This window comes from Crocodylus siamensis, chromosome 6, assembly GCF_052110815.1.
Source record: "Crocodylus siamensis isolate JL-2025a chromosome 6, ASM5211081v1, whole genome shotgun sequence".
Lineage (NCBI taxonomy): Eukaryota > Metazoa > Chordata > Crocodylia > Crocodylidae > Crocodylus > Crocodylus siamensis.
Window position 1 is genome coordinate 21,733,667 of NC_143400.1, and position 23,524 is coordinate 21,757,190.

The 23,524-nt window shown below is 47.6% G+C and overlaps 2 protein-coding genes across 2 annotated transcripts; both read left to right on the forward strand.

Annotated features, from left to right (window-relative positions):
- Positions 1 to 1,305: 1,305 nt before the first annotated feature.
- Positions 1,306 to 2,232, forward strand: LOC149861584 (olfactory receptor 6F1-like). Its single transcript, XM_090053776.1, has one exon. It carries the CDS (start codon positions 1,306 to 1,308, stop codon positions 2,230 to 2,232), a length of 927 nt encoding a protein of 308 aa, XP_089909902.1.
- Positions 2,233 to 17,033: 14,801 nt separating this feature from the next.
- LOC149861585 (olfactory receptor 6B1-like) lies at positions 17,034 to 17,993 on the forward strand. Its single transcript, XM_090053778.1, has one exon. It carries the CDS (start codon positions 17,034 to 17,036, stop codon positions 17,991 to 17,993), a length of 960 nt encoding a protein of 319 aa, XP_089909904.1.
- Positions 17,994 to 23,524: the final 5,531 nt, after the last annotated feature.

Here is a 23,524-nt window from a genome sequence, read left to right on the forward strand (position 1 = left end):
CATCTACAAATGGCCTAGCTGTTCTAATGATGTGATTGTGAAATGACTTTTAGAAAGTTATTGATTCCCAACCCCTCCTCCTAGCACAAAGGAACTAGACACATAATTAAGTATGCTTCTTTGGAAATTCCAGTCCAGGACTCTATTCCCCTTTCTGCAGGGAGTAGTTTCTAGTCTTTTAACCAAGAAAGTAGAAGTATGAATTTCTGGTTTCTACTCGCAGTTTTGTGGAAACTGACTTACTATATAAGGTAGGACAAAGCAGATTCAAGGGATGCATAAATTGAAAGCAAGAGCACTTTTAATTAGCATTCTATTTCCTTCCTGAATGTGCATACAGCCATTGTTTTGATCCCTATTTACATGTGAAGAATTGTGTGTCCAGAAACATAATTCCTCTGTGCATGTTGGCAGCTATGTATGCAGACTCTCATGACGTAAACTATGAATCAGAGTTTCAGTCCCCAACATACCAAGCAGAGACTAGGATTTAAGTTTTCACTGATTTCCTAGAGCAGGGATCTAACCACTACAACACAGGTCAGCAGTTGTGCCCTTTTCCTGGCACTCCTTCTAAAGCTTGTCCATTGGCTAGCCATGGGTACAAGATAACTGGGAGATAGGGGGTTGGGCAGAAGGCAAAAAGTCGGGACAAGTCTATAGCAATGCACTAAAGCAACTCTAAGGGTAAAAACCATGATGCCACTGCTAAGTAGCAACAGCAATGTTCTCTCTCATTATAGTGCATTGCTATGGTGAGCAGTGGTTAAAAAAAACTGTATGCCAGTGGCATGGTGCAGTCCAGGCTGCTACTGTGCCATCACTTAGTGGCTCCAAAAGAAAGTACTAAATGACAGTACTAAAGTCCTAAAGTACTGAAAGAGAGTACTAAATGTAGGGTCACGTGTAGCCGATCCCAGGGAATGCGTGGCTCAGCAGGATGACTGCAGGCCTTGAAGGAATGCCCAGGTTCTGATTTGTTCATAGTACACTGTGCTTGGAAGTCAGAGGCCCAAATCCAGTCTTCTCTAAATGGGGAGGCCTAAGACCAAAGGTCCTATTGCTTCCGAGATGGGTATCCAAAACACTCAGCTGCATGGGACAAAAAAGAAAAATGAATACCAAGTCTCCCAAAAGATCCTCTCCCCCATTATTTGCTGGTTTGCATTCATATCAATTGGTACTAATTCTCTAGGGAAAGAATTCCTGTGGAATGTAAATGCCAGAAATGACCCCTTAGTTCACCAGTAAACAATAGCTTGTAATTTCTCTTTCTTTATGGGTTTCAGCAGGTAAAAGGACCGAATGGGAAAACAAAATGAAACCACTGTGATGGAATTCATTCTCTTGGGCTTCCCTGGACCGCTGTATTTGAAGGTCTCCATCTTTATCATCTTCCTTCTCATGTACATCCTGACAGTGATCGGAAACATTGCTATCATAGCCCTTGTAATCACCAACCACCACCTCCACACCCCCATGTACTTTTTTCTCTGCAATCTGTCTTTCCTAGAAATATGGTACACAACAACTACTATTCCCAAGACCCTTGCAATTTTCCTAGGGAAAAGCAGAACTATCGCCTTCCACAGCTGCCTTGTCCAGATGTACTTCATTTTCTCCTTTGGCTGCACAGAATATTTCCTCTTGGCTGTCATGGCCTATGATCGCTATTTGGCCATATGCTACCCATTGCGCTATAGCTCTATTATGAGCAACACTGTTTCTATACAGCTGGCCATTGCATGTTGGGTGTGTGGTTTTCTGGTTATCTCGATACCAGCATCTCTGATCAGTAGGTTGTCCTTCTGTGGTCCTAATGTCATTAACCATTTCCTTTGCAACATAGATTCCTGGATAATCCTGTCTTGCACAGATACACACACAGTTGAGACAACAGCATTCATCATCTCAGTGATTGTCATCCTTGGCTCATGTATAATTACTCTACTTTCATACATCTATATCATCTCTACCATACTGAGAATCCCATCAGCCAAAGGGCAACAGAAAGCCTTCTCCACTTGTTCTTCTCACCTTGCTGTTGTAATTATATGGTATGGCTCGACCATTTTTCTTTTTGTTAAGCCGTCTGCCCGGAGCTCATTGGAGCTGACCAAAATAGTTACCATCCTGAACACTATTGTGACACCCTTGCTAAATCCTTTCATTTATGCTCTGAGAAACAGGGAGGTGAAGGAAACATTGTACAATGTATTCCATGGGACATGAACTTCTTTCGTGTAAGTCAAGAAGGTTCTGTTAACAGATGAAGCTGCAGTTATATGAAAGACCAAATATTAATCTCTGAACCACTATGACCGCTGCATTTCTCTGTGATAATGGATTTCAAAAAGATCGGGGTGAAGTATGTGAATAGGGACCAAGACCATTTCTGGAAATATTATGAAATCTGCTTCAGGGGGAGGGGAGGGTTGTAAAAATTAGATTCCCTGCACTGAGATCCCTTCTATTATGAAAAAAATCTAATAATAACAATATAAAAAAACCTAGAGATGCACCAATATATCAGCTTTCTATCAGATTGGCACCGATAAAAGGAAAATTAACATTATAGGCAATTAGCTTTTTTGACTGGTGCAGCCAATATTGTCACTGAAAAACACCACATGCATGTGCACAGACACAGCATGCATGCAGCCCAGCAACTTGTTGAGAGCAACATCCGGGGAGGGGGACATCCCATCCCCCCGCACTGATCCACTAATGTGGCAGCTAGCAGCAGTGGCTGCACTTTGGGTGGGCAGGGGTGCGGCAGTCGGCAGAGGGCCCCCAGCTGGGTTGGGAATCCAGGCTGGGTAGGCAAGGCATGGGGGGGGAACGACTCCCCCTTCCTATCACCCTCCGCTGCCCTCAGACACATGCCCACCCCCAGTGCAAAATTGGCCACCTCCAAAGCTGCTGCTGGCTTCTGCAGGCAGCTGCCACCCACCCATACACCCAAACAAAGTTAAACTAACAAAAAACAGAAGTTCAAGCACTTTTTACATGCCAACACCACCATGGTCACCTGCAGATGGTCCCCACTTGCCGCCACCATGCATCTGCCACCTGCAGGTGATTGCCATGCTCAGAGCTTCTCAAGCCCCGGGGCTGGGGTGGCCCCCCTGCTAGCCACAGGAAACATGTATTGTTCATGCTGGGGGATTTCTACTAGTTGCATGACTAGTGGATTGGGGCAGGGGGCTGGGACCTGCCCCACCTCCCACCCCCACCGCACTGAATCTCTTTCCAAGCCCCAGGCTTCAATCACCTAATCAGGGCCTGAGGCTGGGACCTGCCCCTGACTAAGCCAGTTTATAGCCCTCACTCCATAATTGTGGGATGGTGGGATACAGAACATGTTCCTTGCCCAGGTCTGTGCCTGTTACCCACCCAGCTCCATGATTTTGGAGCTGGGTAAGGAACAAGCTCCCACTAGCATGCTGGTCTGGTCCATGCACTGCCTATCCATTGCTTATCATCCCAGATGCAATGGACAACATACAGACCCCAGTTCTGGCTGGTGAGGCATGCCTACTTGTGGTGAGACAGAAACTTATGGACAGCACCAGTGGTGGCATCCACATGTGTCATCAGCGACCCTGCAATGGGGTCTAGACAATGGGCCCCCTCAGATGCTGCAGGCAGGGCTGAAACTAACCTGACCCAGGCAATGAGCAGGGTTGGGCAGATGACCAGGGATCAAGTTGTATAGGGCTCACAAAAAGAGAGATCCTTGTCTCCCAGTGCCAGGTCTACAGTCAGGGAGCTGGTGCTGGGAGATCCTTATCTCCCAAGATAATTCAATTAATTGATGCTCACTAGGTTACCATGTGTCTGTAGATCCCCTGTAGCCAATACCAAGTCCTGTAAGGTGTTTCCACTAGTGGGACTGCATACCTCTTGTGTTAGGTGAAGGTCCCATACGGAGCTTAAGAATCTACATGAATGGTTGGATCTAGCTAACTACTCCTCCCAGCAGAGGAACAGTCAGCTATTTTCTGTTCTATTCTGTTTTTAGAATATAATTTGGTATTTTTCTGGTTCTGAGATGGCAAAACCCCTTGCTAAAAGAAGTACTTCTGGGGGCAAGGGGAGGAACTTCTGGTGTCAGAAGTCCAGGGTTAGGAGGTAGGATTTCCAGTCACAAGATGGCAACCAGGAGACAGGGCATCTGTCAAGGGGTGGGGCTGCCCATGCAGCACTTGACAGCTTGCTGAAACTTGGTAAGCAGCCCTCTGCCCAAAATAATTGCCTGCCCCTGGTATAGGACATGGTTAATGCCTTCTCAGGAAAGCCATTAGCCACATCCAAGACTGCTGTTCCTACCATGTTAATTAATGTCTGTGTGACAGGGGGCACTCTTGGGCTGGGTGTCATGCCGGGCCACCCACGTGTCTCTATAGGGCAGTCCGCCTAGTCTCTCCTGCCATGACTTTGCTGTTCCCATAATCTGGGAGAAAATGTGGGAAACTGCCTACTGCATGCCCCAATGCCAGGGGGCGCTATCTGTGGCTCCAAATCTCCCCTACACCACAGCCCATGCCACACAGATGGCATCCACAAGATACTCATACCCCACACCATGACTGGTGCTCCAGGGTCTCACGGGAACTCTCTCCCCCACCCTCAGAGCAGCAGGTCATTGTGCTCAAACTACAGGCCTTACTTTCAAGCCACACTCAGCCTCCTAGTGGTGGAGGACTTACCAGGGTCTGAGCCCCCACCCCTTTCTCAGCCTCTAGCCCAAACAACTCCTTCAGCCTCCCTCCAGCACCAACTTCTCCCTTGGCCTCTCTCTGGCCCCACACCTGGGGTTCCTACTATGCCCTCTCTAGGGCCTCTGCACCACAGCCCACCCTGGGGTCCTCTCACCATCCTCACAGCTAACTCCTTCTCCCAGGGGTTGGCCCATGTGCTGCCCTGCAGGCTGTCCCACAGCTCTACTCAGCACATCCCCTTGGGCTGCCCTTCAGGCTGACCCTCAGTCTTACTCAACCCTCTTCCAGGCTCTCACTACTACCCCTTCACCAGGGTTACACATCTATCCCTTCCTTTGGGACTCCAAGGTTTCCCTCCCCTGTGCAGGCTTAGGTGGCCTCAGCCCTGCCTGGCCCTGCCTCAGTCTTACAGCCTTTTTGGACTCAGGTGGCCATAGCCATGCCTGTCCCCCTTGTACCCACAATGTTGTGGGGGCTAGGGGTTAAGGCACCCCAACCCACCTTTCACTGGGGTGGTAACTGGCCTTACATTTCCTGGGGACTCCCACACCACCAGGAGACCCACCTATTCCCAGCAGGGTGCCATTTTAGGTCATGCCCAGGACCAAGAGCCTGCTGCTTTTACCTGCAAGATGCTTCGTACAGTCTTTCAGCCAGGCAGTGTTTCTGCCGGGGCTGCCAGTGGCAAACTTCTGTGCTTATATAAGCAGCCAGGGTTTTAAAATGGCTGCTGCAATCAAGCACCTGCTGGCTGCTTGACTCATCCCTTACAGTGGCAGACACTGCAAGTGCACTGCCACAGTCTTCCTCTGCTTGATCAGGGGATTACCACAGTAGCAATCAGTCTAGGACATGGTTAATGCTTTTCCCAAGCTCAAGATCAAGCCCAGGAAAGGCATTAACTGTGTTGTTGTCTGCTTAACACAGCAATTAATGGCTACTGTGGGCTTAATCTCTGGATCAAGCCCAGGGAACCAATTAATTGCTACGTTAACAAGTAAGCCCTGATCTGGGGACACAAGTCAATCTTCAGGGAGGGGCTGGACTTCCAGTGCCCCTCAGCCAATCAGAAACATTGGGGCGGGAGGTTCACTCAGCCACAAAAACGTTGCCTGGTGCCATGCCATGACCCTGAAATCCAGAGTCAGTCTCCTTAGGTAGGTCCCTGCTTATAGTTATTTCCACCATCACGAAAAACATTTCTTCTGCGAGGGCACAAAGAAGAACTAACTCCTTTTTCAACTATTGGGTATCTAATTGGACCCAGGAATGAAATATTGCTCATATCCACTATGCTTCAGGCTGAACCTCACAACTCATCTGCTTCACCCCACATCTCTGGAAGTGGCATTCCCAGACACAGAGAAGGACATTTCATACAATGTGGGAACAGTGCAGCAGGTAGCAGGAAGAGATCTGCAGACCTCAGGAGCATTCTTTCAGAGATGCTGGAAATGACATACACAACCCATGTGCATCTATGTGCATGTGCATCCATGTCACAACCTCATGAACAAATGAAGAGGCTGTGACATAGATGTTTCCACGGTCTGGTGGGTGGCAAATTGTCTTAGTGGTCACACCCAGAGAGTGGTAGTAGATGGGTTAGTATCAACCTGGAAGGATGTGGGTCGTGGAATCCCGCACGGTTTGGTCCTTGGACATGTACTCTTCAATATCTTCATCAGTGACTTGGAAGTGGGTATAAAGTGTACTCTGTCCAAGTTTATGGATGATATAAAATTGTGGGGTGAAGTGCACACTCCAGAGGGTAAGGAATGATTGTAGGCAGACCTGGACAGGTTAGCAAAGTAGGCAATATACAATAGGATGCAGTACAACAAGGACAGGTCCAGAGTGCTACATCTAGGGTGCAAAAATATTCAGCATATCTACTGACTGGGAAGTGACCTTCTCAGCAGCACAAAAGCTGAAAAGGATCTCAGAGTCAGTGTGATGAAGTCATCAGCAAAGCTAACCGCAGTTTATCATGCATCAGCAGATACATGATAAATAGAGTCAAGGAGGTGATGCTTCCCCTCTATAAAGCACTGGTCAGACCACAGTTGGAGTACTGGGTCCAGTTTTGGGTGGTGTACTTCAAGAAGGATGTTGATAGATTTGAGAGGGTACAGAGGGTCCAGAAAACCACTCATATGGTTTTCATAGATTTCGTAGATTTCATAGATTTTAGGGCTGGAAGGGACCTCAGAAGATCATATAGTCCAGCCCCCCAGCCCCCTGCCCCAGGAAGTCAGCAGCAACCATAGGATCCCAGAAAGATAAACATCCAGATGTCTTTTGAAGGCATTCAGAGTAGGTGCTTGAACCTCTCCAGCGGCAGTCTATTCTAGACCTTGGGAGCCCAGACAGTACAGAACTTCTTCCTTATGTCCAGTCTGAAATGGTCTTCAGGGAGTTTGTGACCATTCAACCTTGTCATCCTCTGGGGTACTCTGGTGAACAGACATTACCCCTGGTCCTGGTGAACACCCTTGATGAACTTATAGGTGGCCACCAGATCATCCCTGAGCCTGCGCTTTTCCAGGCTGAAGAGTCCCTTGGTTCTCAGCCTCTCTTCATCAGTTCTGTTTCCTGACCTATGATCATGCGTGTGGCTCTCCTCTGGACTCTTTCAAGCTTCTTCACATCCTTTTTGAATTGCGGAGTCCAAAACTGAATGCAGTACTCCAGCTGTGGCCTCACCAAGGCCGGTACAATGGGAGGAAGACGTCCTGGGATTTACTTGAGAAGCATTTGTGGATACAAGCAAGTTTTGCTTGCTTTACTAGCCACAGCATCACAATGTAGGCTCATGTTCATCTTGTGGTCAATCATGACCCCCAAATCCCTTTCATCCATGGTGCTAACCAAAGTAGCACTACCAAGCCTATAAGGATGCTGCAGGTTTTTCTTCCCAAGCTGCAGAAACTTGCATTTTTCAGTGTTAAACACCATCAGGTTCATTTACTGAGCCTGTCCAGGTCATCCTGGATCACCCTCCTGTCTTCAGGTGTGGACGCTTTACCCCAGAGTTTGGTGTCATCAGCAAACTTGGCCAGTTCACTTCTGATACCAATGTCCACATCATTAATGAAGATGTTAGATAGTATAGGCCCAAGGACAGAGCCCTGGGGGACCCCACTAGTCACAGGGCACCATGATGATTGACTTCCATCAACCAATACCCTCTGGGTCCTACCACGGAGCCAATTCCCCTGCCACTGGATCATGGTGTGGCTGAGGCCACTGTTGTCCAGTTTTATTAGGAGGTGATCATGGGTTACCAGATTACCTAGTAAGACTTTTTTAAAGTCAAGATATACAATATCAATCCCTTCTCCCTTGTCCAGGTGATAGCTTACCTGGTCTTAGAAGGAAATGAGATTGGTCAAGCAAGACCTACCCACAACAAACCCATGTTGGCATCAGCCAGTCTGTTAAGAATGGTTTCTTTGATAATCTTTTCTAAGACCTTCCCTGGGATAGAGGTCAGGCTGATGGGCCTATAGTTTGCTGGACACACTTTCCCCCTTTTCTTGAAGATAGGCACTGCATAGGCCTTCTTCCAATCATTAGGCACTTCACCAGAGCACCAGGAGTTCTCAAAGATCCAGGCCAGGGGCTCAGCTATGATGCTAGCCAACTCCTTGAGTACCCTGGAGTGTAAACTGTCAGGGCTAGCTGATTTGAAGGTGTCCATCCTCTCAAGGTGTTCCTTCATGAGGTCAACATTGATGGAGGGTAAGGAATCTCCCTCAGCCAGGACTCCCTGTCCTGTAATGGGTAGGGGCGTCCCATGGGACTGATGAAAGACCAACGCAAAGTACCCATTTAGCAAGTTGGCTTTTTCCTGGGCATCGGTTGTCAGTTGCCCCATCTGGCTTAGCAGGGGTCCAATGTTGCCCTTGCTTTTTCTCCAGTTCCCCACATATCTAAAAAAGGACTTTTTATTGATATTTGTAGCTAGCTGGAGTTCTGTCACAGCCTTGGCTTTCCTGGTTCGCTCCCTCCCTGCAGGTCTAGATCAGTGAAGAGTATTTCTCCTTGGAGGTGGATACAGTCCTCCATCCTTTGTCGGTCTGTCTTTTTAGACACAGGAGGTCTGCTAGTTTCCTGGAGAACCAAAGGGACTACTGTGCCCTTTTGCTGCCTTTCCTCCAAGATGGGATAGACCTCATTTGTGCTTCCAGGATTGCTCCCTTGAAGAGCAACCACTCATCCTGAACTCCCCTTGGGGATGTGGCCCTTTAGGGCCTCCCTGATGAGCATCCTGAGCTTGTTGAAGTCAGCTTTCCTGAAGTCAAGGACTTCTGTATTTCTGACTGACTTGCCAGCTTTACAGCGGATGGTGAAGGTAATCAGCTCGCGGTTACTGTCGTCCAGCTTCCCTTCGATCATTAGGTGGTCCCCCATTGCCAGAACCAGGTCAAGCAGCACTTTACCTCTCGTCAGCCCATCGACTTCTAGTATGCATGAGACGGCTGAAAGGTGATCTTGTGGCTGCCTAAAAATTCATCATGGGAACGCAGCAAGAGATCGGAGATGCTCTTTTCACCAGGGTGCCTCTTGAGGTAACAAGGAATCAATGTCACAAACTGACAGAGAGCAGATTTAAGCTGGACATCAGGAAATACTTCTTCCTAGTAAGGGTGGCCCAAACCTGGACTGGGCTCCCAAGGGAGGTGGTGCTCTCCCCTACCTTGGGGTCTTAAAGAGAAGGCTGGATCGGCATCTGGCTGGGGTCATCTGAGCCCAACACTCTTTCCTGCCTAGGCAGGGGGTCAGACTACACGATCTATATAGTTGCCTTCTGACCCTAGCATCTATGAATTTATGAACCCAGCCATTAGTTTAGGCCATTAATGATTATTCAAGTACTAAATAAATGCACAGTAACCACTGTGCAGTAGTGTCTCATGTAGACATGCCCTGAGAGCGGTAATCCTGGTTCTCATACAACTATGTCCAAGCAGTCCTTAGTTTCATTGTTTCATAGTTTCTAGGGTTGGAAGGACCTGAACAGATCATCAAATCCAACCCCTGCCCTGGGCAGGAACAAGTGTTGGTATCATAATACCGCAGCCAGATATCTATCCAACCTCCTCTTGAAGACCCCCAAGGTAGGGGAGAGCACCACCTCCCTTGGGATCCCATTCCAGAGCCTGGAGCCCTAACCATAAAGTAATGCCTCCTGATATCAAGCCTGAACCTACTCTCAATCAATCTGTGGCCATTTTTCCTTGTTATCCCAGGTGGTGCCCAGGGGAACAGAGCCTCACCTATTTTCCTCTGCTCCTGCCTAGTAAGTTTATAGACGGCCACCATAACCCCCCTCTGTCTTGTCTTGTGGAGGCTGAAGAGATTTAGGTCCTTTAGTCAATCTTTGTAGGGCCTGGACTGCTGCCCCCTCACCATGCGAGTGGCCCTCCTCTGGACCCTCTCAAGGTTAGCCACATCCCTCTTGAAGTGTGGCTCCCAGAACTGGAAATGGTACTCCAACTGCGGCCTGACCAGTGCCGCATAGAGGGGAAGGATCACCTCCCTGGACCTGCTTGTGATGCATCTGTAGATGCATGACAAGGTGCAATTAACCTTACTGACCGCTTCCTCACATTGGTGGCTCATGTCCATCCTGGCATCAACGACTCCAAGTTCCCTTTCCACCACTGTGTTGTTGAGAAGGGTGTTCCCCAGCCTATAGGTGTGTTGCTGGTTCCTTCTCCCTAGAAGCAGCACCTTGCACTTGTCTGCATTCATTTCCATTCTATTCTCATCTTTCCACTTCTGTAACCTGTCTAGATCTAGCTGGATTCTGTCCCTCCTCCCTCAGTGTGCCCATTCTTCCCCACATCTTTGTGTCATCAGCAAATTTGGACAGCATGCTTTCTACACCCACCTCCAAATCGCTGATAAAGATGTGGAATAGCACAGGCCCGAGGACCGAGCCCTGAGGAACTCCACTGCCCACATCCCTCCATGCTGAAAATGACCAATCCACCACCACTCTCTTGGTGTGATCATTGAACCAATTTGCCACCCATTTGACTGTGTAGGTATCAATGCTGCAGTCACCTAGTTTTTTTATGAGAATGGGGTGATTAACAGTGTCAAAGGCCTTCTTTGAGTCTAGGTAGACAACATCCATCTCAACGCCCACATCCAAGGACTTTGTGACCTGGTCGTAAAAGGAAACTAGGTCAGTCCAGCAGGATCTGCCCACAATAAACTCGTGTTGGTTGCCCCTGAGCATTACCTCCCATGCTGGGCCCTCACAGATGTGCTCTTTGATAATTTTCTCAAAGGTCTTCCTAAGGACCGAGGTGAGACTAACTGGCCCATAGCTACCCGGGTCCTCCTTTCTCCCCTTCTTGTAAATGGGGACCACATTGGCCCTTTTCCAGTCCTCTGGGACCTGGCCCAAGCACCACAAGTGCTCATACAGCTGTGCCAGGGGCCCTGCTATGACCTCCACCAATTCCCTCAGTACCCTCGGATGAAGAGCATCTGGACCTGCGGATTTAAACACATCCAGAGTCCCTAACTAGATCATCCCTGACCCTAGGCATGGTGTTGTGTCCCCTGAGCCTGTCCATAATCCTAGTGGGGGAGTTGTCCCTGTCCTTGCTCAGAAATATGGAGCCAAAGAACCTGTTGAAGAGATCGGCTTTTTCCTTTGCTGCAATGACCAGATTGCCAAGCCTGTCCTGTAGGGGCCCCACACATTACCTGGTGCCTTCTTCTTACTCCCTATGTATTTGAAAAAGAACTTTTTGTTATCCTTAATTCTGGTCACCAGCCCTAGTTCCATCTCTGCATTGGCCTTCCTAACCGCCTCCCTGAAATCACAGGCAACAGAAGTGTAATCCTCCCTGGTGATAGCCTCTTGCTTCTAAGGATTGTATGTCACCTGTTTTGCCCTTAGGCCCTCCTGGATGTCTTTACTGAGCCAAGGGAGATTTTTAGCACTCTTCCTCTCTTTGGTTCACGTTGGGACTGACTCCCTTTGAGCAAAGAGGATCATCTCCTTAAGGAACAACCACCCATCCTGGACTCCCATCTCATTGAGGCTCCGAGTCCCCAATGTCTGGTCAGAGTAGACCAAAGGACAACAGTTCAGAAAATAAAGTTTTAGCAGCACCTGCAACAAAGGTCCTTATTAGGTAGATCCAGCAGGCAGAAGCAGATGGAAGGCCAGAAGATGGCCATATTGTTCAAAGAGAGTGGTTGTGGAGCAAGCATCAGGTATTTGAATAAATAACATTCTGAGAGCCTGCAAAATACGAAGCAGCTTCTAAAATGAAAAACAGTACTATTATTTGCACACTTTCTGGGAGCATATCTCCCCACCTTTCCTTTCCTCATGCCTGAGTAACATTTCCTTCATACCCTACCCATCATCTGCACAGCACTTTGCCTATTTTAAGGGGATGGCAAACAGCCTTTATTTGTCTTTAGTTTTTAATAAAAACTTTTTTTTTGCTTCATAAAGAAGCAAAAGAACAGTAGTCAATATTTATTTGAGCTTAATACAGTCCTGCCTTCATCCCACCACACAGAACAGCACCAGACTTCACTAGGTTCTCCCTTGCAATATTGCCTAAAGATCACTATACTCCAACACCTTGGTCTGTGATTTGTGGTTCTGGCTGAGGATTCTGCGCTGCTCAGTCCTCTGGGAAGGTCTTGCTCCATATCCCACAGATACTGTGATTGCTCATAATCATCCAGGAGCACCCTTCAGGGCTCACCACTATTCAGGGCTTACCATCCTTCAGTGCTCACCAGCTCCCTATTTATAGATCACCTGAATGGCATCCCTTCTGGAACAAAATGAACCATTTCAGTTACGAATGGCCTGTGTCGTAAAAAGCAGATTAATGCAATTCATGTGAATAGTTGTCCATACCCAACTTTATTCTTCAATAATTTGGGATGTTCTTTGCCAAAACAGTGAATTTGTCTCAAATTGAACTAAATGAAACATGTTTCCATGTTAAAATATATTCCTTTGCTGCCTGCTCTAGTTCTTCCACTGTCTTTTGGGGACAAGTCTGGAATTGGGAATATAGCCCATGGGAGATTTCAGCCCACAAGAGATGTTAGACTGACTCCATAATAATGTTAAGTTGTTGAAGTGATCATTACTTCATAATCAGTGACATTATGCTCACCCTAATGAGAGTAGAGGTATTTCCTTTATCCATTTCTTTATTATTCATTTCATCCTAATATTTCAAGCTGAAACCTCTCTCTCCCTCTCTCCCTCTCTCTCTCTCATTTTTTGGGGTTGTTTACTTGCTTCTATTTATATTATGTCTTTGCCTGCACAGTTATGATTTCACATGCCCATCAACAGAAATGTCTGTAGTATTATCAGCTTCTCCAAAGCAGGATAAATAATGATTTCAGGTAGAGACTTTCATTACATAATGCCTATTCTGTGCATATGGAGAAAAACATGGGTGAAGAACCACATGATCTTTCTGAGAACACATGGGTCTCCTAACTGTGAGAATATGTGGGTCTCCTAACTGGAAGAAACGATGCATCTGAAATGCATCAGGATAGAAGGTTGATGACAAAAGCAATACTTTGGTCTCCAGAATGAACATTGAAGGGACCACATCAGAGATTTATGTTTTTCTTCACCCTTGCAAGGTAAATTAACATTTTTTTCCTCTTCATTTCTTCAAATTGTATGGTATCATAGTATCATAGAAAATTAGGGTCGGAAGGGACCTCAAGAGGTCATCTAGTCCAACCCCCTGCTCAAAACAGGACCAGCCCCATCTAGATCATCCCAGCCACAGCTTTGTCTTCCAGGTCTTAAAAACCTCCATGGATGGAGATGCCACCACCTCTCTGGGTAACTGGTTCCAGGATTTTACTACCCTCCTAGTGAGAATTTTTTTTTCCTAATATCTAACCTAAATTTCCCTTGCTGCAACTTGAGAGCAATGGTCTTGAGACCATTGCTCCTTTTTCTGTCATTGGCCACCACTAAGAACAGTCCAGCTCCATCCTCTCTGCAACCCCCTTTCAGGTAGTTGAAGACTGCTATTAAATCCATGCTCAGATTAAATAAGCCCATGTCCTTCAGTCTTTCCTTGTATGTCATGTCTCCCATCCCCCTCACCATTTTTGTTGCCTTCACTGGACTCTTTAATTTTTGCACATCCTTTCTGTGGTGGAAGGCCAAAACTGAACACACAATTGCAGAGGTGGCCTTACCTGTGCTGAATAGAGGGAAATAATTTCCCTTGATTGGCTGGCAATGTTCCTACTGATATAGTCCACTATGCCATCAGCCTTCTTTGCAGTAAGGGCACACTGTTGGCCCACATTCAGCTTATTTTCTACCGTAACCCCCAGATCCTTTTCTACAGAGCTGCTGCCCAACCAGTCAGCCCCCAGTCTGTACTAGTGCATGGGATTGTGCCATTCTAAGTGCAGGACTTTGCACTTGTCCTTGTTGAACCTCATGAGATTTCTTTTGGTCCAATCCTCCTATTTGTCTAGGTCACTCTGAATCCTAGCCCTACCCTCCAGGGTATCTACTACTCCCCCCAGCTTGCTGTCTTCTGCAAACTTGCTGAGGGTGCACTCTATGCTATCTTCCAGGTCACTGATGAAGACATTGAACAAAACCAGCCCCAGGACTGACCCTTGGGGCACTCTACTTGATACTGGCTGCCAGCTAGATATCGAGCCATTGATTATTATTCTCTGAGTCCAATGTTCCAGTCAGTTTTCTATCTTACAGCCCATTCATCCATCCCATACTTCCTTAGCTTGCCTGTGAGAATGTTATGGGAAACTGTATCAAAAGCCTTGCTGAAATCAAAGTATACCATGCCCACTGGTCTCCCCACATCCACAAAGCCCATCTTCTCATCGTAGAAGGCAATCAGGTTGGTCAGGCATAACTTGCCCTTGGTGAATCCATGCTGACGGTTCCTAATCATCCCCTTCTCCTCCAAGTGCTTAGAAATGGATTCCTTGAGGATCTGCTTCATGATTTTTCCAGGGACTCAGGTGAGACTGACTGGTCTGTAGATTTAAGGTGGGAGGTAGGTAAAGATTTGGATAAATAAAACTAATTTGTCTACTCATTAATGGAAATGCTATAATCAAACCAGTTCCATATAAATAATATTCTGAATAGATCTACAATTTCTCAAAATATAATCAATGTGAAAATGTAACATAGGCATTTGGACATTTTATACATGTTACTTAACTTATACAAAGAAAAAATATATTTTTTTACATTTTACCCATAGTCCAAGACTCAGAGATGATGGAGAAGTGAAATATATAACCTGAATACTTCAATAGTAATATAGACTAGTACATCCAAAAAAGAAAAGACATTTTGTGTGTACATAAAAGTAGTCATCCTTCAATTTCTGTTTTCTTTAATCCTATGTGTTAATTTCAGAACAGTTTAATTATATGTGATGTGATATAGGTTAAATAAGTCTTATAATAGCATGACACTTATTAAGCATCCAGGAATGTCAGCTTCAATATGTAATCCCAGGCAGTAAAAGAAATATAATTTCATGATATAATTTTAGGCGTTTAAAGGAATAAACTTTTCACATTAAGTTAAATTGTGAGTTAAGAAAAAAGCAACTCAGAATAAAAAAAAAGTCTCCCAAAATAATGTTGGAATAATCCTAATGCTCTCTTGTTAGGAATGATGTGGATTCCTATATTGAATTACATCCCCTTATTGCACCTTCAGTCACTTACGTTTTAGATCTATCAGGCTTATATGATTGATAATAATAGTATTTCTTTTTACACTGAACTTTAAAAAGAGCTGGACAAATTTTCTCCATTGGATTAGTTTCTTACAGAAAATGGCCCTAGTAAAATTTCCTCTTAATTTAAATGGGCACGTGATAGATTCACTGAATTGGAAGGGGCCTCAAAAATTGTTCCCCTTCCAATTCTGTGAGTCTATCATGTGTCCATTTCAATTAAGTGGAATTTTTATGAGGGCCATTTTCTGTTAGATAATATTTTTTTTCCCATTGCCCTGGAATTACCCCGCTCTGATCATTATCTGGCATTCTGAATGGCTGTCATAGGGTGCACTGCACATTTTTGACCCAACCAAATAGCTGTGTTTCAAGATAGCCATGTTCCCTTTCATTACCTCTGTTTGATCCTTGGCAACAGCCTAGAGGTCAAGGTTATTCATTTATCATATATTTTTGTACCTTCAGGGCAATTACCACTTTCATGCCAGATGGATCCAGAGGTCGTCAAAGAGGTATCTGCCATAGAGCTTCATGAACCAGGGTAGGAGTGCATAGGTTGGGATCAAAAGTTTTCAGTGCCAGACATGGCAGCCCTTTATCATGCATGGATAATGATCTGACTGGGGTAATTGGAAATCAGCCCCACCATTATAGCACCAGGCACTGATATTGTTTTGTCTGCTGCTGTAATTCAGGATGCACAAGGGTCCAGTTGCATCTCTGTCTTTGACAGTAGAGTACAGAACTAAAGGAATGAACTTTCTACATTCAGTTCTCAGCATCGTTTCAAAATACCTAGTCTGAATTTCAGCAGTGACACACACGTACGTATTTTGTGTTTTTCTATAACAAGCTTAATTTGTAGGGAAAAAACAAAGTTACTTCTTTTGACAAATGAAACGCTTTTTCAGTTAAGCCTCTGTCATGATTCATGGAACCTGAGAAATGCTTTACCAACCCGTGGGGTGGGCAGCACTTTGTAAAGCAGTAACAGAGCATCCTAACAACCAGAAATGCCCAAAAGTCTGCCTTCCATCTGCTTGTGGGATGAGAATGGGATTTTATTGTGACTCAGAATATATTCTTTATCATGTACTAATTCTGGATTCAGAAAGACTACAGTGATCTAATATGCCAAGCCAAATTTATGTCATCAGCACTTACAGAAATGGATGCATTATTACTGTACCATGTATGGAGTGACTGGAATTTTTATCTGGAGTTCATGACATTTAAACTTAAAACAGTGTAATGACTTGACAGCCATATTCTATAGCAGCACAAATCTAGAAACAATGGGAATACTATGAATGGGATTAATGTTATGAGCTGTGTAACATTAAAACATATACTTCATAACTATGCTGGACTATTTCCCCACCTACAGGGAACTTTGTAAGGCCAACCTCAATGGGTCATTTCCCGGGAACAGTAATCTCTTCAAAACTCAGGAGGTGGACTGATCCCGTGGCATTCAAAGGTGCTTGTTTTCCTCACATTATTTTGCAGAGCTGGAGGGAATTCCTCCGGTGCCATGGCAGATGCAGAAGTAGGAAATCAAACTTCCATCGCTGGATTTATTCTCCTGGGTTTTGAAATTCTGCCAGAGTTGCAAATACTTCTCTTCCTGCTATTTTTCATACTCTACATTGCAACCATGGCTGTGAACGTCCTCATCGTTGTGCTCATCATAGCTGTCCGGCATCTGCACACCCCCATGTACTTCTTCCTGGGGAACTTGTCCTGCTTGGAGACCTGCTATACCTGCACGATCCTGCCCAGGATGCTGGCCAGCTTCCTCACCGGGGACAGAACAATTTCATTATCTGGCTGCTTCATCCAATTCTTTTTCTTTGGTATGTTGGCAAGTACAGAGTGTTGTCTCTTATCTGTGATGTCTTATGATCGGTACTTAGCCATATGTACACCATTGCATTATGCAGCCCTTATGAGTGACCGATTGTGTTTCAAACTTGCTGCTGGCTCATGGATCACTGGATTTACAGTTATCTCTACTGTATCACTCTTTTTCTTACAATTAACCTTTTGTGGGCCCAATGAAGTTGACCATTTCTTTTGTGACTTTGTTCCAGTAATTAAACTCTCCTGCAGTGACACCTATCAGATTGAGCTTGCAGCTTACAGTCTTGACTGCATAGTCCTTCTGCCCCTATTCCTTTTGACTCTTATGTCCTATATCTGCATTATCACCACCATACTGAGAATCCCATCCACCAGCGGGAGACAAAAAGCCTTTTCTACCTGTTCCTCTCATATTACTGTTGTGACAATTTTCTACGGGACGCTGGTCATTGTCTATATGTTCCCAAGAACCAACAGTCTTAGAACCCTCTACAAATTATTCTCTCTTTTCTACACTGTCCTGACCCCATTGGCTAACCCTCTTATTTATAGCCTGAGAAACAAAGATGTCAAGGAGGCAATAATGACAGTTTTCTATATGTTTATGAATTGGAAAAGAACACACGCATAACCAGAACTCTATTAGCAGCATCGGTGATGCATAGGGAGTGCATGCGGGTGCACGTGCTCCCCCTGAGATCAGCCGTGCACCCCCTGGAAACACCAGCTGCAAAACCGGACGTGCACTTGCTTCACCACTGGCTCAGCGATCGGCCACTGGGACACCCCACCCCTCCTCCACATCAGCAATCTGGTGCCCCCCCCCCAAACTCAGGACGCACCAGTCACCCATGATTAGCAAGTTAAAGCAAAAGAGGAATCCGAGCAGTGGAAAATAAATGGCTCTTGGCCCAGGTGTTTTGGGGAAATCCTCACCTTATTCTAATGAATGGATTGTCTCGACACCATAGTGTTCATTTCAAAATTATTCCCAATAAGAATTGTGGGTGGATTTACTCATATGAACGCCCTGTGGTTTAAGCCAGCATAAACGCATTTTCTACAACTGGAGGCTTCTTACACTTAGACTCAGCTATAAATTTCCTGCGAGGTTGTTCACAGTGGATTTATGCATGAGCAGTTACTGAGGAACGGCTGATGTGGTAAAAACCTAAACGCTTTTACTTCTTGTTCGTACACCTGTATCCTAACCCTCGCACCGCTTCGTTTGTCCAAAAGAAAGTCCAGCACGGATTTGAACGGCGTATACAAGAACCTTACTCCATCCTTAGCTCACTGTCAAATAGTTCATTTGTAAATATTTGTTTGACTTAATTCAGAAATGAACTTGTGTCAGTTTATACTGTGCTTTGGTGAACAAATGACAGAAATACAAAAGTGGTAGTTTTGTGTACGGACACTGACAGTCAGGAGATTGTAACTGATGTAGCTGTCGTTTCATGAATAAATACAACCTCTCTCCCTCTCTCTCTCTCTCAAAATGGAAATCATACTGCTGGACAAATGGGAGAATTTGAGTAGCTTCATTATCTGAAGTTGCATCTCAATCCACATAAGAAAAGTGGAAATGATGGGCTTGCCTGACTATCCTTCATAATTTTGGAAGTGCTCTTTGCCAGACGTGGTGAATATCTTCTGTGTTATTTGCTTGCTTGTTGTAGTCCTGGCTAATATATTTGTACTTAGATTTTAACCAGACTTTAGGAGTGGTGATCTCAGATCCTGTTGGCATGGGTGACTAGTGCCTCCTGAGTGGGGGGCGGAGGCACCAGTGGGGCACGACTGGGGGGCAGGGCTCACTGCTAGCTGTCCCATTGGTGGAGCAGGGCAGGGGGCTGGAACCTACCCCACCCTTTGAAGTCTTTCCAAGCGCCATGCTTCGATCACCCAATCAGGGCACCAGGCGGGGGCACAAGACTGTCCCAGTTAGAGGCAGTTACCAGCCCTGGCTCTGCAGTCACAGGGAGGAGGCTAGTTCCCTGCCCAGCTCCATGAGCACGGAGCTGGGTAGGGGACAGGGGAGAGAGGTTGCTCCCCACTCAGCTCCACACTCATGGAGCTGAGCGCAGAACTAGGCTTTCTAGCCTGTTCTCCAGCCCGCTCTGTGATTACTGAGCTGAGCAGGGAACAAGCTCCCCAGCCCCTTCCCCACCCAGCTCCATGGTCACGGAGCTGAGTGGGGAACAGCGGAGCATAGCAGGGCCCCATTGCAGGGCCCAGGAAGTAGGGGCAGTGACAGAGGTGGCGGCAGCTCCTGGGAAGGCTGGACGCAGCGCGCAGCGGGGTCTCAGTGAAGCATGGAAGAATTGTTTTCCCCTTTTATTCATGGCAGGCCTTTGGATAATTAAAATTGCTATTGTGTCCTCCTTAATTGCCTTTTCTGCAAACTAAACATGCTCATGTCTCTGCACTCCCCCAGTGTTTGGGCTCCTTCCAAATGCTTTACCATATGTATCTCCCACCTTTGAACCTTCTAACATTTTCCATGTCCTTTTTAAAATGCACAGCTGATAACTGCACACAATACTCTAGATGAAGCTTAACAGCACTAAATACAGTGGCACTATCACCTCCTGTGCCTTACATCTAATATCTTATTTAATCACCTACTACATGTACCTCCCCCCCGCCAAAAAATAGCCATCCGAAAGTGGGATGGCCATCTGAAGTGGGGAAGCTGATATCTGTGCTGGAATGGAAACATGGGGATGTTGAAATGCTTGCCAAAGGCTATGCTTCTCTCTTAGACACAAGCAGCAAATTTAGAGTCCGCTCTGGCATGACAGCTAGATTTTGACTCTTCTCACAGCTACTGCCTAATTGACTGTTCAGCCAAAAAATGCTGATGATTTGGCAGTGGCTGTGGGAGGGTTAAAAGTCTAGCTTTTGGCTGACAAACAGGAAGGATGAGTGGCATTTCAAGAGGGGACTCTAACACTTAGCCTTCCTGACTTTATTCCCTGCATGTCCAAGCAACAGTCATATTCATCACTAATGAGGAACAAAGTCTCCACTTTTTTAGATTTCTTTTTGATGTTCAGCTCATGGCAGAATTTGCTGTTAAGTCAGGCTGGTCCTCTGCTGCTCTTCTTACCCTTGCTTTGCATCAGGGTAGCCTACCCTTCTGCCCATAATCTGCTCTATTTAAAATCAAACCAGCTTTCCTGCACTTATTTTTCCATCAGATTACCTTCCATTAAATCCTGCTTACCAATTCCCTGAGCTTGTTATAATCTGAGTATCTGAATGAATATCTTTTTGCTGTTTCAGGTCCTCCTGAGAGAATAAAACAATCTCTGGTCTTAACCCCCATGATAAATTGTCAAGGAGTTGAGTTATAGTCAGTGTTGAGCTGGAGAGGATTAGTCATCACTGGAGATAAAAGATAAGACATATGTTTTATTTTTGTCTTTTGTGTTCAAATCCGCTGTGGTGGTCCTGCACCTCTTCACTGGGAACCCTGCCTACCTGCTCCTGTCCTGGCTCACGTGGCCCTGCACTGGCCAGGTGGGCTCCCCCCAGGCCCACTTAAACCACTGCCTGGGCCTGACCCACACCCTGGTGGAGTGTTCCTTTGGTCATCTGAAGGGCCAAGGACAACCTCCCCCAGGTCATTGTTGCAGACTGTGTGCTGCGTAACACCTGCAAGGCCTGGGGGGATCTTTACCATGAGGCCCAGGTGGAGGAGGCACGGTGAGCAGCGAATAAGTGGCAGTGGGAGCACCACCTGTGGTGGCGGCAGCAGCCACCCCCAGCTAAGGCCCCGGGAGAGCCGCACCCCTGGCAACGAGGGCCAGGGTGCCAGATGCAGGAGGTACTGGCTGGCCAGCTTCTTCAGCACTCCCTACTCTAGCCCATGGACCTGCCACCCCCGCCCCGCAACTCCTAGCACCACACTCACTACAGACACATCTCACAAGAACAAGTTTTTATTCCCCTCACATGAGACAGAGCAAGCCTCCCCGCTCCATCCCCTGCAAACAGAGCCAACCTCCCCACTCCCTGCCCCACAAACAGGGTCCCTCTCTCCCCAACAAATAGAGCCCCTTCACCACACACATCACCCACCAACAATAAAACAACTTCTTCCCCATGAAAACTTTGTTCAATGTCCTTTGTGTGCCAACCAAAGGGAGAGGGTCAAGGGAGAGGGGTGCCTGGGGGACAGAGCCCGGGGACAGGTGGCCAGCACCCCAGCCTTTGGCCATATCTCCATGTGTACACATACTACAGCGAGTGCAGCAGGTGAGGGGCTTGTCCAGGGCTAATGGCAGCTGGTTCTCCACCTCTGGCAGGCAGCTTCCAGACCAAGCAGGACAAGTGTGAGGTCCTGGCCCCAGTGCAGGCAGCTCTGACTCTGTGCCCATGTGCAGCTGGGATGAGTGGTGGGGCTGGGTCAAGGTGGGGCGGGGAGGGGGCAAGTGGTGCCAGACTGAGAGTGGGGTCCTAGGCAAAGGCTCCTGGCTGCTGCTGGTGGCACAGGACCTCCTCCCAGGCCCAGATGGAGACCCACTGCTGGAGGGTGGGTGGCTGTCAGGGGGCAGGCAGGGCTGGGGTCAGGTGGCAGGGCAGCAGGCAGCATGAAGGTGACCACCAGGGCCAGAATAGAGTCCAGTGTACATGGCCTGCATGGCCCAAGCCAGGAGGTCCAGGAGAAGGGTCCTGCTCGGGGTCCTCCTTTCTTTCATCTGCTGAGTCCCAGCTGTAGGTGCTGGCAACCCTGAGGCTGCATCCCAACTTCCAAGTGCAGCCTCTCCAAAGTGTGCAGCTGCAGCCCTGTAGATCCATGTGAAAGAAGCTGTTTGCACATGTTTGCACCATCAGTTAGGGTCCAGAGCGGTGAGAGACACCCGGGTGAAAGCCCGCTCCCCCAAAGCCCCCCAGAGATCCCCCAGCAGACACGGAGTCCCCCACCGAACCCCAGTGAAGCCGGAGGTGAGTGGGGCCCATGGTGGGAGGGGGTTAACCCCTTAGTGAGTGTGAGGAGGCGGCTGAGTAGAGCTGGGCTGGGTCTCGCCCCGCTCAGGCCACTACTTTGCCCAGCCCCCCAGGGAGACATGCAACTGGAGCCACGTGAACAGGCTGCACAAATAGGCGTGCTTGTCTGCCGGCACACGAGTTAGCACAGAGTTCATGCAGGAGGGGGCGCGGGAGGGCCCGAGACCCTGCCTGCAAACCCCCAGGGTAGACAGTCCCAGCCATAGACAGCCTACCAGCGGGATGACATGGATGGGCACGCACCATACCTTGAGGGTCCCCTCGGGCTCTGCGGCCCCTGCCCCGGCACCTCAGAGACGGCCACCCAGACACAGCCCATGGTCCTGGGCTCCACGCAGACGGAGCCCCTGGCTCTCAGCTGTGCGGGCTGCCTATCCCTTTTTCAGGCTCTGGGGCCCAGGAGCATGGCCACCTCCCCGTGTGGGGTCTGCTCCCTTTTGGGGTCTCTGGCGTGCCAGCGGGAGGAGCTCCAGGCCACAGTCCAGAGATTGTGTGCCATGAGGGACTGCGAGCTGGAGATCAACTCCTACTGCCACGCCCTTCTCCCCCAGGAGCCGCAGGGTAGACCACAGTCTCCCTCCAGGACAAAGGAGGACTCTGGGACCTCCCGTTCTGTCCAGTCAGGGGCATGGACCAAGGTAGTCAAGGGCCCTAAGGCCCACTGCACCAAGGCCCCTCCCTCGCTGGAGCTTAGCAACAGGTTTGCACCTCTTGCAGCCCCAGCAGAGCCTTCAGAGTAGCCAGCTCTCATAGGCAACACAGGCCCAACTGCAGCTACTGCCCCGCTCTCCCCAAGACAACACATAAGGTGTTTGTTGTGGGAGACTCCATCTTGAGGGGGACTGAAGGGGTAATCTGCCACCCCGACCCCTTAGCCTGGGAAGTGTGCTGCTTCCCGGGGGCCCGATCCCTAAGCTTCTCCAGCCCACAGACCACTATCTCATGCTCCTTATTCATGTGGGCACCAATGACATGGCTCAGAGTGCACCCAACTGGGTCATGAGGCACTACAGGGATGTGGGAGCGGGGCTAAAGGGTCTGGGGGCACAGGTGGCTTCCATGACCACAGGTGGCTTCCATGACCACAGCCTGCTCTTTGACGAGAGAGGCAGCGAGCTGCTGGGAAGAGATGGCTTCCACCTC

Excerpts from the sequence above, each read along its gene's own strand:
- LOC149861584 (XM_090053776.1), top strand. The coding sequence starts at position 1,306 with ATGGGAAAACAAAATGAAACCACTGTGATGGAATTCATTCTCTTGGGC.
- LOC149861585 (XM_090053778.1), top strand. The coding sequence starts at position 17,034 with ATGGCAGATGCAGAAGTAGGAAATCAAACTTCCATCGCTGGATTTATT.